This window comes from Carica papaya, chromosome 4 (assembly GCF_054855325.1).
Source record: "Carica papaya isolate Zhongbai chromosome 4, ASM5485532v1, whole genome shotgun sequence".
In the NCBI taxonomy this organism is placed as follows: Eukaryota; Viridiplantae; Streptophyta; class Magnoliopsida; order Brassicales; family Caricaceae; genus Carica; species Carica papaya.
Genome location: NC_142312.1, coordinates 5,350,728 through 5,366,001, shown reverse-complemented (window position 1 = coordinate 5,366,001; position 15,274 = coordinate 5,350,728). Strand labels below are relative to the sequence as shown.

The window sequence follows — 15,274 nt, the reverse complement described above, 5'->3', positions numbered from 1 at the left end:
TTCTTCCTGCCACTCTTTGATCTTGTCTTGGGAATCAGGGACCTTGAGCCATTTGCTCTCAAAACTAAATGAGCAAGGGCACCACCTAATGCTGTTGATCTCCAAACTTATGGGAAAAATCATTATTATTATATAAATATCAAATATTGATTTGATAATTGAAATTTGAGATCTCTAATTTTGGTTTTTAATAAATTTTCTTAAGGTGTTATGCTGTCTCTTTGTCCTATATTAGTTGGTATTAGAGCTTAACTTCGATCAATTACACTGCTCAAATTTTGTTCTCAACTTCACAAAACACAACCTCCCTACCAAAAATAAAATACTAAACTCTTGAAACAATCATTAAAGCAACATGATTCCAACCAACCACCTTGAGGTGGTCAACACCACCCCTCCTGTTAGCTTTAGAAGAATCCACTTTGCACATCCACCAAATTTTAGCCTCTAAAGTTGTTGGAATCCACCTCACTTGTTAGGCAATCCGTGGATCATCGCCACAAACACGAGATGTACTGCTTCCTGGCTGCAGCAAGTGAGACCGACACCAGATCTGAAACTAGTGTCTCCAGGCAAATCCTTTGCCAGGAGATTGTCATTGGAAACTTGCTGGAAACCAGCACGTGGCTTTCAGAATGTTGATACCTTATGTTGAATGGTTCAAACTAGTTGACCCAATCTGGTTCAGTTTGTCCGCTTCAACCAACTCTAGACCGATTCTCAATTGTTCCAGACTGGTTCTTTAAGGTTTTCTGGACTGGGTTCCAAAACATAGACCCAAAACATTGAATAGGCTGAGGAAAATTATTAAAAGAGATAGCTTGGAGATTAAGAGAGAATTCTCTTAAGGTTTGTCTGAAGGGGATTAAGAGAGAATTCTCTTAACTTTTGGAGCTTGCCAACATTTTGCTTATGGAAGAGATAGCTTGGAGACAACATTCGGATTTATTTGGATCCATGAGGGGAATACCAAAATTTTCCATGACATCACTATCTTCAATAATAGATCCAATTTCCTTGCCAAGCTTGCAGTTAGGTTGAGAATGCATGAAATGGGGCAGGCTGTTGGTGAATTCCATTCTGAGTTGTATCAGGAGATTGATGCTTGACATCTTAGGCAGGACAAGATGGAGTTTTTGAGGGCGGTGTTGCTGATAGATCTGTGCTTGAGAGTCCTTTCGTTTTTGAGTGAAATGTGGGATACTAATGTCCGGGCCTGATGGTGTTGCTATGTCTTTCTTCCTCTAGAATTTGGCGATATTCAAAAGGAGAATTTTGGAGATGTTATAGGATTTTTATATTTTGTAAAGTAGTTAGAAGTCTAAATGTCTCATTTCTTGTCTCAGTCCGTAAGTTGGAAGGGTGATTGATGTGAGCAAGGAAAGGAAAAAGAAAATCTTCTCCTTTAAAGAGAGAATCAACCAAGAAAAGGGAGAAAAGAAATTGTGGGCTATCAAGGGAGCCTTCATGACCAGCTTTAAATTACCATAAATCTTCCTTCTAAACCACTCATTATCTCTTCTAATAAAGAAAGAAGACCATATCAATCATAGTTAGGAAGTTATACTTTAATTTTAATTAATTTCCTATGTAATTGCACCTAGTTAGGAATTTAAATTTAAATTTTAATTAATTTCCTATGTAATTGTAATTTTAAATTAGAAGATTTTTATTATCTTTTTATTCACATGGTCTATTTTATAAATAGGTTCTCAAATTTTCATTGTAAGGAATGAAGTTTTAGAATAATAAAATTATGAAAAGTTTTAATTTTCAATTAGTTAAGTTTTTTTAACCTTCTTGTTGAATGAGAATTGATTCAATTTATTAAAATAAATCCTTATGGCGTTTTATCAAATTTTTTTCGAATTGATTTCTAACTTATCAAGTTCATACTTGTGGTAGTTTTAATCAATTCAAACTATCTCAATTACCTTGGTTGACATTCACGTGTTGAATGTAGTTCCAGTAGGGAGGATTTATTAGGAGTTTTATGATTCTGAAAACTAATGTTATATGCAGAGTTTTTTATCACATTAGTTGATTTTGGATTCCGTATCATTGATGGAGTTTAGGGAGATCAAACCTATTAGTTTTATAGGTTGCTCTTAGAAGCTTATTGCTAAAATCTGCTGAGAAGAATTATGCTTCATCGACAGCAAATGACTATTGAAAAGTCTCATAGCCCTTCCCTATATTAAGTGACTGGCAGCATGGGTTTTTGTGTGGATGGACTTGTTACTGCATATTCACAGACTCTTTTGTCATTATTATTAATGCAAAATTGAAGCACACAAGTTTATACTATGCAGATAAATTATCTCATTAGAAATAGATAGTTACACTATTTTGGCTCCTTACTTTTGGGTCACAATTTACTATCCTTAGAAGATATTGGAGCAGTTGTTGATATGCTAATTGACATGTAACATTCTTTGTATATTGGGTGGTATTCCCTTGGTACCTTTTAATTCGATTTTTTTTTTATTTCAAAAAAATATATATATATATATATCTCATTAGATAGAGGGTCCTGATGGTTCCTTTAATTCTGCTAGGAGTCAGACAAGAAAATGCATTATCCACTTTCCTTTTTCATTTAACTGATGGAAGCTGTCAGCCACCCTCCTTTTTTAAGTTAGAGTAGTTGGGGGCTTTGTAGGTCCTAGATAAAGATTCCCTCATCAACAGTTTATTTTTTTTATGTGTTTATTGTGTTTTCATGTTGTGTCTAGGCTTCAGTCTCAAAAAAGAAAAAGTAGTCCAGGCTTAAGATTAATCGAAGTCAAAATTTGTTCTGATCCGGTTAGAGGTAAATGATAAGGAGCTGGGCCCAGGTGTTCAGGTGCAAATTCAGTCTGTTTCCTAATAAATACCTTGGCTTACTGCTTGGTGTTGGTATCAAGGAATTGGATATTTACCATTGTAGTCAAGATAGAAATGAGGTTGGGTGGCTGGAAGAGGTTTTTCTTATCCGCATGGGAGAGAAAGAGGAGGCGGGGGGGGGTTGTATTTCAATTAGTGGCGATTAGGTCAAACAACTAGTGCCAACAATCAATTTGGGGGCCAGGCCTTTAACTAACTTCAACAGCTTCCTGTTGGCTAAATGGCAATGGAAGTTCATGTATAAAAGGACTCCATGTGGGGGATGATAATTGCAGTGAAGTATGATTGGCAGCTGGTGAGTGGCTCTTGAGAAAATATAGAGGTGCGACTGCTTTGGTCCTTGGAAGTCCTGCTATAAGTTTGGGCAGCATTGCTTGATAAGATTGTTTTCAAGGTGGATAGTGGTAGAAGGATCAGGTTTTTCTTACCCTTTATATTTTTTTAAAAAAAGTGTTCTAGCTGACTGCTCAAAGAAGTTATCCTATCTATATTTATGTCCAAGAAATAAGAGTCATCCCATCTAATTTTCCATTCACAACATTGAAAAAGGTGTGGGTTGGGAACTGTACTATGGTGTACACTGGTGGAATCCAGTGGAGCATCGTTCTTCTTAAGAATCTTAACTACTCTGAGATTAATGATTGGATTCCCAGCCTGACAAAGTTAGTACGATGTGGAGGCTCTCAAAGGGTGGCCGGTTCTCTTTTAAGTCCTGTTGTGCTCATCTAGATGTGCTGATCCTAATTTTGGTTGCTTTGCCTGTAAGTTAATATGAAATACAAAAACTATTCCCCCATAGCCTTTTTCGGATAGGTGCAATCCTAATAACTGGCAACTTGATGAAGAGAGAGAGTGTCTTGGTTAACATGTGTTTTTCTTCCATAGGAAATATTAATCTCCTGGACGATCTTTTGCTCTGGTATCCTGTAACTAAAAGGTTTTGGCATTTAGCATTGATCTTCTCAATTTGAGGTATGTTCTGCAGTAAGGATGAAATCTGGGTTTGGAGAGCTATCTTGGCGTCTAGAACTAAATGGAAGCTGCTGGCCCTCATACCTCCCTCCATTTTTTGAGGCACTTTGAAGGAAACAAAAAATAAGAGCTTTTGGAAATATTTTCTCGTTGCTTGTATTCGGTATTTTTGCTCAAGGGTCACCCAACTTAAGGACAAGACAGATTTTACAGATATGATTGATATGTTTCTATCTGGTCTTTATACTGGATATTTTGTACAAGGGTGGTACCCTCTTGGCACTCTCCATATGATATTTCTTTTTTTACGCTAAAAAATTATCTTAGTCATGGTTCAAATTCTTATATCTCTTCATAGAGTTGTTTTTTTTTGGAATTTGTATTAGAGTTCCTAGTACGATATTAGCATAGATCTCTAAGCAGCTTATGTTTTATGATTGCTGGATCCGATCTTGATTGTGATGCAATCAAATCTTAGATATGATGCTTGAGGAAATTTTTTCCTAAATGTGCTATTTAAGAAGTTTTATGTACAATATCTAGGTTTAATTGATAACCTCTAGTAGGTAAATTAAACCCTGATTTATCCTTGTGCTCTTTATGCATAATAGGAAACGGGTGAATTACATGCCACAATTTTAAAGATTTGTTTAGAATAAATTTAAAAATTCATGTGAAATGTATTTGCCAATCTACACTCAGTTTAACTAGAAGACAATGACAATCCTACCTAAAATGATAATGAATTCCTATGAACTTCTATATTAATTGCATTGTTCCAATTCCACATTGAATACCATGTGAATTCCATTTCATTGTATTTAGTGAAATTTACACTCTCTCCTAATTTAAAGTATTTGTGGATTTGCAAATGAATTTCCTGACGTTCTTTGAATTATTCCAAACGGAGCCACAGTATTGGATATAATTCAGTTATCATGTTTCTAAAATAGTAAATTTAGTCCATTTCATTTATATGCCACTATAGGAAAAATGAAAATATTTTAGAATTCCCAGTAATGGAAATGCAAATGTTGCAAAAACAATTTTCTTATAGGAAGATAACCATTTGCTCAAATTTAATTTAGAACTTTTAAGGTAAATCCCAACCACAATTAGAGATGACCAGTCAGTACTTTATACAAATGAGTTTAATAACTTTTAAAAGGAGATGTATGATCTATTAGTCATTTGCATTTTATGTATTATTAAAGTTGAGTTAACAAAGATTCGCCAGCTAAAGAAGTTAACAATTTTAAAAACTTGTGGACTGAATTTTTATTATGTTGATGTCTTTGTAACATTCAAAAGTGTCTTGAAGTTATGTAAGTTATAATTACTTGATTTGCTACGTCTTGTCAGACAATATACTATTTTGAAATGACGTGTTTCTTTTTCTACTTTCGGCTCCCTGGGTTGAAGTCCTAGTGAATTTTAGTGGCATAGAGCTATAATAAGGAACACTCCCTAATTAACCAACTTTTTTTTCCATAGTTCATAGCTTTAATAAGATATAAGTATTCGATAAAATTAGACTTCAAAGCTAAAAAATTGGTACAATGGCCAAAAAGATGATTTACTGGTAATCAGTTGGGGCTCTTATTCTGTTAATGATACTTTAGATAGGATTTTGTGCTTTGCTTCTAGTTGGGCAAAACCATAATGGATTCTTTTGGGGTTCCTCTTTCTATTGTTGCAGGGGACTGAGTTGTGAATTTGTATTGACATTTTTGCTTAATTTCTCTTTGTTGTTATCTTTTGTATATTTTTAAAAAATTGTCAAAATGCATTTTGAAATTTAGTGAAAGATATTTTGGCCTAAGAGGTTAGTCAAATAAATTTCTTACTTATTACTTGAAGCCACAAGGAAAAAAGAATGCCTCATTTGTCACTAGTTTTTTATTTTCGTTTTAAAAAACTCGAGGTAATCTGGCCTTAAATCATTTTGAAAGTGCAGTGAAACTCCTTGGATTTCCTTTTTTCTTATCAAAACTAGCTTAAAACTGGTTTACCAACAATATAAGCCAATTCAAACACTTGGTATACTGCAAAAACGTACGACTCATTGAACAGTTAGTTATTTTAGCAACGTAAAGTTGTTCATGTTCAACTTATAATCATGCTCATCAATGGTTTCACCGCTTAATTGTAGATATCCTTGACCTTACGGTGAATATTACAGTAAATGTCAATGACGCAAAAAGAAAATGTGGTTTTGTTGCAGGTCTCAAAGATGGGGGGCAGGAACTCTTCATCTTCATACTCAAGGCCTGATGGAAAATCAAAAGAGAAATGTACAGTGATGTGAGGTCTGCATGTAAACGATCTGGAAGTTTGTGCTGTGTAAATGGTTGGTGTACTCTGGCCCAATTGGATTTTACTTCAATAAACCCTATTAACCCATCTCTCACACTTGAGAATCAGATCAGGAATTTTTTTTCTTTCAAAAGGTTAACTATATATAATATGTAGGTAGATAATAGATTCTCCTGAGTTTTACATAGTTGCAGGGGGAATAGTAGCTTTCATCTCTAAATTGTTTGCTAAGACAGGAGGGGAGAATAGGAAAGTGATAGAGTTACTTTTCGGCCATAATGGCTTTTAGTTACGGAAGTGAATAATTTTGCGTAGCGTGTGGTCCTGCCCTATCTAAAGAGTTGATTATATCATCGAGCCCATCAAAGTCCTAATGCACACATGCACTTGAAAAGTCGTGAACATGGTTTAACAAAATTAGAGGGGCAGGTGATGTTGATATGGCATCTGATCTAAGTAGGTTCAATATCATTTAAAACCTTAGGAAGTGTCAGCGTCTATCCTCAAAGGTCGGGAATCATCTGGGTTCTCTTGCATCTTTTAGCTGACTCCCTACTGACTCGGCTTTAGAGGTAACTTTTGTGGTGAAGCGGACCGGACTGGACCGGAACGTGATGACCTCCTACTGAAATGGGAAACCATCATAACATTGAAAAAGAAGAAGAAAATTTAAATGCAAGTTCTTGAAATCAGTTTGATTGACCATGAAAGCACAAAAGTTTTGATGAATTTTGAATATGTCAATAAAATTGACCCATTTCAAGAATACTAATATGTCCTCTTCCTTATTTTTAGCTTGGGGTGGGGGGTGGTTTGCTATAGTCTTCTTTTATTTGGTCTCATTTTGCACATTAATTAATGAATGAAGAAATAATATGTACCTACCTTATTATATGAAAAATCCTCAAGACTTATATACCGTGTTGATTATAATAATTTTGGTTATTAAACATTTAGAAATTGAGGACGTTCTTCTATTTTCTTTCTAATTTTAGTTAGAATATTATAATAATAAATACGATTTACCTTATAGCTGCTAAGTTTACCTGTTAAATAATATTTTTACATTAGATTCATTATAGTATTTTTCCTACTTAATAATACTTTATTCACGTTATAAAAATTTTATGAGTAAAAACATATAAATTATTAATTAAACAATTTAATAAAAAGAATTACTATAAAATTATTACATACAATTAACTGGTAAAAAATGATCTTCATACATATCCGGATCTCTTTAAACTCAGCTTTATCTTGCGTGACAAGAGAAAACGACAAAAGTTAGGGTTGGAATAAAAAGTCAGCTTTTGATTGGTCTTTCCTGTTAATACAGTTAAAAGTCACCCGTCACCTAAGCCTTTCTACCTCATAATTCCTTTCCTCCTATTTGTTGAATCATTCTTTATATTCCATCCACTAATAACTATTTCTTTTTAAAATAAATATTCTTTTTTATTTTTATTTTTATAATATTAAAAAAAATAGTAAATTTTGATTAATAAATTATTTTCTGAATCTTATAAATTCAATTCAAATTTTTTTTATAATTATTTTACAATATTAATTCAATAACTATTATTCAACTTCACATATGGTAGCATGCTGCCAAGCTGCAAGGACCATGACCTATAATGGCATTTATTAGTGGCCCTAACTGCCCACTAATCTTAAATTAATTTTTAATAAGAAAAATCTAATCCCCTTTTTTGCATTGCAGGAGCTGTATATGACTCAGCACCGAGTATGAGACACTTCAATTATTTATCATTACATGATTATTATACATAGTTTAATATCTTTTTATCAGACTAAGTAACTTGAATTTTGGCTCATGTTGGGTTTATTCGTATACCCATATATATATATATATATATATATATTATTTTCTGAAAGTTATTCCAATTGATTACAACTAAATCGATTATTTTCTGAAAGTTATAATTTAATTTCTGCATGATAACTATATTTACTAATTCTAATTCAGTTTCTTTATAAACATTAACTAATAACTAAAATATATGTCACGTGACAATAATGAATATTAGACAAATGAGACACAATTATAGTGTAATCTTTTAAGATTTTAACATTTGCTTTTATTTTTTAAGTTATCTTAAACATTAATATTTTAAAATTAACAAAAATTAAATTGAAGCAGTATCATGAGTATTAAAATGACATTTTACAAATAAAAAACATATAAGACAAACTTTTAAAATTTAAAAAAAAAAACAAAAAAAGAAAAACCTAGCAATAGAATTTAAAAAAAAAAAACTAATTGAAGCTAAGGTTTTTGCCTTAGTATAAGAATAAATGTATTTAAAAATTAATTATAGGAGGATACATGTATATATATATATATATATATAGACTACATATATGGGGGTTGGTGACGGTGACCCGCACCATATAATCTCCTGCTTTTCGTATGTATATATTTAGAGAGGGACCACCACCCTCCCTCATTTATATGCACATACATATATAATTGGAAAATGAAAAAAAAAAAAATAGTAAAAGGGACCAGGGTTCTACAGTCGCAATCTTAGGTGGGGAAGAAGAAGAAGAAGAAGACGACAGAGCTACAGCCATGACACTTACCCCACTCCTACTACCCTTGGGATTTACGTAATTTTACTTATTTCACCACGTGCTTCTTTCTTTCTTTTCCCACAACACCCAATACTAATCTCGCGTGTATATATATATATATATACATACATACATATAATATAATTATATTTATATGTTGTTGATGGTATTGTGTTTTTGGTTTTAGGGTAAAATAGGTGTCTTTTCTTTTATAGACTTTTGTTGTTTCCTTGCTTACTTTCAACTCTATTACAACTCTCCACCAATTGTTTCCTCTCCCGTTGGACCCACCACCACCAACAATAATATTTAATAAATTAAAAGGAAAAAGGTTTAAAAAAGGAAAAGAGCATAAAATAAAATAAAAATATATATATATATATATATATATGTAAGGAGGGTGGAAGCTGACACCTCAACTGGCTAACAAAAATAAATTATTATTATTATTTTTAGGTCGATAGATAATTGTTTATCATTCTTAATTAAAAAAAAAAATAAATAAAACTATATGTATATACATATATATTTGGTGTCTATTGGGTGCTCCAAATGAAATGTACCTTTTGCAAAAAGTCAGCAAAGCTTTTCTACAGTATCTACCAATAAGAAAACAGGATTATCAATTTTAATTAAATATATATGTATATATATAAATGACAAGGACTGCCCATTTCATACAAAAATTTAATTAAAATTTTGTATTATTATGTAAATTATATATTGAATTAATAAAATATAATAATAATTTTTATGTTATATGTACATGGGCAGTACCTAAAAATCAAATCCCATCACAAAAATATTTTTTTAAAATAGGAGGATAATTACAAAAAGACAAATTGCCTATCATTTCTTTCATTTAAGGGATAATCCAAACCCTTATAAGAACAATTTTTAAAATATTACATTTTTTTTTTTTGGGGGTTGTAATTATGGTATTTATAATAATAAAAAAAAAAAAGTTGCTGAATTTTTTTGGATATATACAGAGAAAAAGCTAAAAGTAATTTAAGTTATGATAATCCAAAGATTAATAGACTTGTGTCCTGATCATGATCTCACCATCCACTTCCTTTTAAGTTTATGTTGAAATATAATTAATCCCAAATAATAAATAAATAAAACAAAAAGTAATGAATTAATAATTGTCAGGCCTTTTTTTTTTTATTTTATCATACTCTTCTTTCGTTGTAATGATTCCACACCAGCTTCTTTTATCCTTCTCTTTCTCTCTCTCTCTCTCTCTCTCTCTCTCTCTCTCTCCCTGCTCTGTTTATTTGCTCAAAGGATTTCAAGAGAAAACAACATATATATGTATATGTATATATATATATATACCTTGAAATCCTCCCACTCTTTCTCTTTCTCTCTCTAGCTCGCACACTCTCATAAACACACAAACCCTCCTCTTTCATGCTTTTTCTTTTTCTTTCTCTGCCTCTCTAAAACCTCTGCATATTACAGAATCGTTGCAGAAAGTTTTTTGTCTCAGATCCCGATATATTATTATCATCATTATTATTAACCCTTTGGCTCTCTCTCTCTCTCTCTCTCTCTGTTTCTTTTTGACGCCATTAACGAGGAAAAACCATCTTGTTTTTCCTCCCTCCTCATTTAACGTCGTCAAAAGCCCATAAGGGTCTCTTTCACTCTCCTCGAAACTCCAATTCTTTATACATAAACAATTAACCATTCAATTCTTTTCCTTTGTCTTTCTCTTTGATTCTTGTTTGTGTACGTATAAGCTCTCTTTTGTTTCTATCTCCTCACCTTCATTCTGAGCATAAAGGTTTTAGCTTTATAGGAGATGCAAGAGGCGGGTTTAGGCATGATGGGTAGTACCAGTAGTGGTGTCGGCGGTGGAGGTGAACTTTCCGGCGGTGACCAGAACCGGCAACTGAAGGCGGAGATAGGGACACACCCTCTGTACGAGCAGCTCCTAGCGGCACACGTCTCGTGTCTCCGCGTTGCCACACCGATCGATCAGCTACCTCTGATTGATGCTCAGTTGTCGCAGTCTCATCACCATCTCAGATCCTATGCTTCGCAGCACCACCACCACTCGTTACCTCCCCATGAAAGGCAAGAACTTGATGAGTTTTTGGTAGGTTAAATTTGATTTTGTTTATTGGGTATTAGTTTTTTTTCCTTATTTTCTTGTTTATAATTTGAAATTGGTGTACTGATTAATTTCAGGCTCAGTACTTGATAGTTTTATGTACGTTCAAAGAACAGCTTCAACAGCATGTCAGAGTTCATGCCGTCGAAGCTGTCATGGCTTGCCGGGAAATTGAAAATAATCTACATGCTCTAACTGGTTTGTCCTCCTCCTCAATCAATCTCGTACATGTTTGGATGAATATCTGCTTTTCATTTCTAGGATGATGAATATATTATATACATATATGTTGAATTTGTTTCGGGGAGTTTGGTAAAATGGGTAATAAATAGTAGTGTTGTTGGTGGGGGGAGAAAAATAAGGGAGGTGATTTGGGGATTTTGAAATTGCAAGTTAATGAGGATATGGTGGGTGGAGACAATAGGGTCCTACACAAACACATAATCAGATTTATATTAATTTGCAGGTGGGTTAGTTAGTAACCCCAATGGCAAATCATATAAGTTTTTGAAATAATTGGATTGTAGAGATCAACTTTGTTTTTTGGCATTCTCAATTTATTGCTACATGATTGAGTTTGGTGGTGTAGATTAATTATATGGATGAAGCATCATCTCCTTAATCATAAAATTAGAAAATATTTACATTAATTAGTGATACTTATAACCCTTAATTTATTTTTTAAAATTTTTAATCCTTATATTTATTGATGTATTTGAAGTTGTTAATTTCTATATGTTCATTTATTTAACATAAATTTTTATATTTTATTAATTAAATGATAACATGCATATTAATAATAACAAATTCTCTAATAAAAACATTCTAATAATCTAGCGATAATAAGAACACACAAAGTACATAATTCAAGACTTAAAACCAATCCATCACAAAAGTCGGAACTCTACATCTGAATTACGAAGATATTTACGAATCTCATTCAACAAAAAACTGGTATGAAAATACCCTAATCGCTAACAAAGAAAGACTTACAACCAACGGTAAATACATAAGTATAAGTGTATAAACAGACATTAGAAAATATAAAGATAAAGAGTTCGAAGTGTAATAAAGGAAATTTTCTCTTGAACTTCGACTTCCATTAATTCGTTTTATATCTCCCAAATCATCAATTCAACCAGACTAGGTACTTTGTAATGGTTGAATTCTATGTTGTAATTAAGGTGGTGATTCTAGAGAAGTGTTTTTGTAAAGTTATTCCGATGCTTTGCAGATCAAAACTCATCATCTGCATGGTTCTTCCAAATGATCTTCTAGCGTTTGCTGAACATGCATGCTTTTTACACATATACACACATATATATTTGTATATGACCAACGGAATTTCATCTATACATAAACTTCCATGCATCCATGCACGTCCATGTTCAAATTGCAGAGAAAACTAATAATTAACCAGATGATAGAAAAATTTATATTGAACAGATCTGTATTTTCCTTATTTATTACCTCTCTTGGGTATGAAGGTATAATCAAATTTTTATAAACATGGTTATTTGTTTTCATCTATATATATATATATATAAGATTAATAAAGTCTTAACCTAAATGATGATGGTCCTGTATTAGGATCATAACATGTGATTCAGCATCAATAGTCCACCAACATGTCCCTTACATGTATGTTATGCACAGGAGCATCCATTTCATAATAGAGGATTTTACTAATCATGTCATGTATGTATACATGCATATATATATATATATATATATGTCGTTTTCACATATGGGATATTTGGAATTCAGAAACCATGATTAGTTTAATAATAACCTTTTGAAATTTGTCTTACAAAAATTAAAGATGGGAAAGCATATATCATAGACTTATCCAAACATTAAGGGTTTTAGATAGTTCTAAGAAAAATTAGCCCCTGAATGATCTATGAATATATATTTTTATCTTTAAACTGTGTTTGTACGTACATCAAAATATTATCATGTGAAGTTTCAATGTTTTTTAAAAAATTATTTTATTCATATTTTTGAGTATCAAGCAACTATATATGTTTCCTTTTCAAAAATAAAGAAATAGATTATTAAGGCTACCATATATCATTTTATGCATTTAAGTAAATTTAATAAATATATATACATAAGTTCATAATTGCTCTTATTTGATTGGACGGTTAGATACAGTTACTTTTATGGAAGCAATATAAGTTCAAGTTCTAATTGAAATGATTTTTCGATAAAGTAGAAAAAAAATCAGCGTATGGCCACAACAAAGTGGTTTAACCTCGAAGACTAGAAGAAGAAACCTCACTTTAGTAGACATGGATGGAGCACCATCTGCCCTTGCAGGAGAAAAACATTGAAGCGTTTTCTTTTTTCAGTAAAAATTCTTTCCATGTTAACCTCCTTTGATTATTGGCACTTATAGGAAGTAGGTATATTTGCATCTTGAGCTGCAACTTAATCAACTGGTTATGAAATACCATTAGCTCTTATGTGTTTTATTAATATCTCTATATGTGAATCATTTGAAACATAAACTTTTCTTTTTCCTGTTGCTTTTTGAATATGAATAGAGAAGAGAGGAAGAGGATAGATTCATTACATTAAAAAAAAAAACATGGGAATGAAACTCCCATAAGAAATTCTAAAGTAATTGAGAATGAGAGTCAAATAAATCGAAAGATTCATGTTTGGTTCGAGAGAGACACTCTTATCAATTCTCGGCTAATTCTAAAAGATCCTCAGTCAATGTTCTTTCTGCTCCTGTGTGAAAGTTAGGGTTGAATGAATAGAATCATAGTTCTACTCATACCCAGTTCAAAGAATGAGGGTAATGTAGCCAGGTGAAGTTTTTAATAGAAGTAACAATAAAATTTTCTTCAAGTTTTAATTCAATGCTGTTAAATATAAATTACAGATGGTAAAGAGGATATATAGTCTAGGCAAACAGTGCGTTCAAACAAATTACGAAGTATGGTCCAATTAACAAGTAGTACAGTACAGTAAGTATGTGTATTTGTATATACTGCATAGATGAAAGCAGTTGTAGTGTAAACTTGTTGATCACCTTTTTCAAATGTATGTACGTGTGTTTGTGTATATATATACTGCATGATAATGTTCAAGGAGAGAAAGTTTGAAATATGTATACATTCAGGAGTGGGTTTGGGTGAAGGAAGTGGTGCAACAATGTCAGATGATGAAGAGGAAGTACAGATGGATTTCTCATTGGATCAATCAGGAGGTGATGGACATGATTTGATGGGTTTTGGTCCTCTGCTCCCAACAGAATCTGAAAGGTCTCTAATGGAGAGAGTCAGACAAGAACTCAAGATTGAACTCAAACAGGTAATTAATAACACTCTTCAATCCCTTAATTCTTCACCTGCTCCCACTCTTTCAACCTACAATTTTACTTCCATTATCATGGTTTTGCATATGTATTTCCCTTTTCAGGGTTTCAAATCAAAAATTGAAGATGTTAGGGAGGAGATTCTGAGAAAAAGAAGAGCTGGAAAATTACCAGGAGACACAACAACAGTGCTCAAAAACTGGTGGCAGCAACACTCGAAATGGCCCTATCCAACTGTAAGCAACCCATGTACATATATATTGATATACTTGGTCTACATATATATATATATATATATATGATATATATTTTCATATGGGTGGTGGATGGATTTTGAAAAATTAAAAAAAAAAAAAAAAAAAAAACAAATTACAGGAAGATGACAAAGCAAAACTAGTGGAGGAGACAGGGTTGCAGCTGAAGCAAATAAATAACTGGTTCATCAACCAAAGGAAACGCAACTGGCATAGCAACTCCAATTCTGTAACCTCTTTGAAGTCAAAGCGCAAGAGGTAGAGCTCCATGTCACCATGTCCACGTATATATATGTATATCATGTGGGCGTGTATATACTTGTTCAGGCTAACTTTTCATCAAGTGATTTCAAAGCTGAAAATTAGATGATTGCCAAAGCAGTTGGCAGCAGGATATAGGATTTTTCATAGATATATGTATCTGGGTACATACATATATCAGTAATTAGCAGATTGACATTCCTAAGTTGCAAGTATAAACCCTTTGAGCACTTAATTTGGGTCCCCTTAACCGGCCCTGTAATGCAAACAATTTTTGTTCAAATTTGATTAAAATTATATCATTTGGTTTTTATAGTTAAGCATGATTACAGTCAAATTCGATTATATGATAACGTTACGGAATTAAAAATCTTTAAAAATAATTATTTATTATTTCGCTATCTCTACGGTCAATAAAATACAATGATGATTCAAAAATAAGTTTCATTTGTTTAAGTTTTATATTATTTATTAAAATTATGTTTATACAAAAAGAATTTAAACATAAAAAATTATATTTTAAAAATTTAAATTTAAATT

At 32.2% G+C, this 15,274-nt stretch overlaps 2 protein-coding genes across 4 annotated transcripts in view; both read left to right on the top strand.

Moving 5' to 3' along the window:
- LOC110817594 (FAM63A-like protein (DUF544)) overlaps positions 1-6,357 on the top strand; it is a 30,089-nt gene extending 23,732 nt beyond the window's left edge. The window contains exon 12 of one of the 3 annotated variants that reach the window (XM_022046202.2): positions 6,083-6,357. In XM_022046202.2, coding sequence (XP_021901894.1) covers positions 6,083-6,166 — 84 coding nt within the window. In that variant the 3' untranslated portion in view covers positions 6,167-6,357. Of the gene's footprint in view, positions 1-3,771; positions 4,378-6,082 lie in introns of those variants that run through there. The other 2 variants (XM_088217567.1, XM_088217568.1) reach the window with 2 other exon arrangements.
- A 3,664-nt stretch (positions 6,358-10,021) lies between these two features.
- On the top strand, positions 10,022-15,054 carry KNAT7 (homeobox knotted-like protein). The gene is made up of 5 exons (XM_022046191.2): positions 10,022-10,876; positions 10,969-11,089; positions 14,025-14,215; positions 14,324-14,455; positions 14,595-15,054. Exons 1-5 carry the CDS (start codon positions 10,580-10,582, stop codon positions 14,733-14,735), a joined length of 882 nt encoding a protein of 293 aa, XP_021901883.1. The 5' UTR covers positions 10,022-10,579; the 3' UTR covers positions 14,736-15,054.
- Positions 15,055-15,274: the final 220 nt, after the last annotated feature.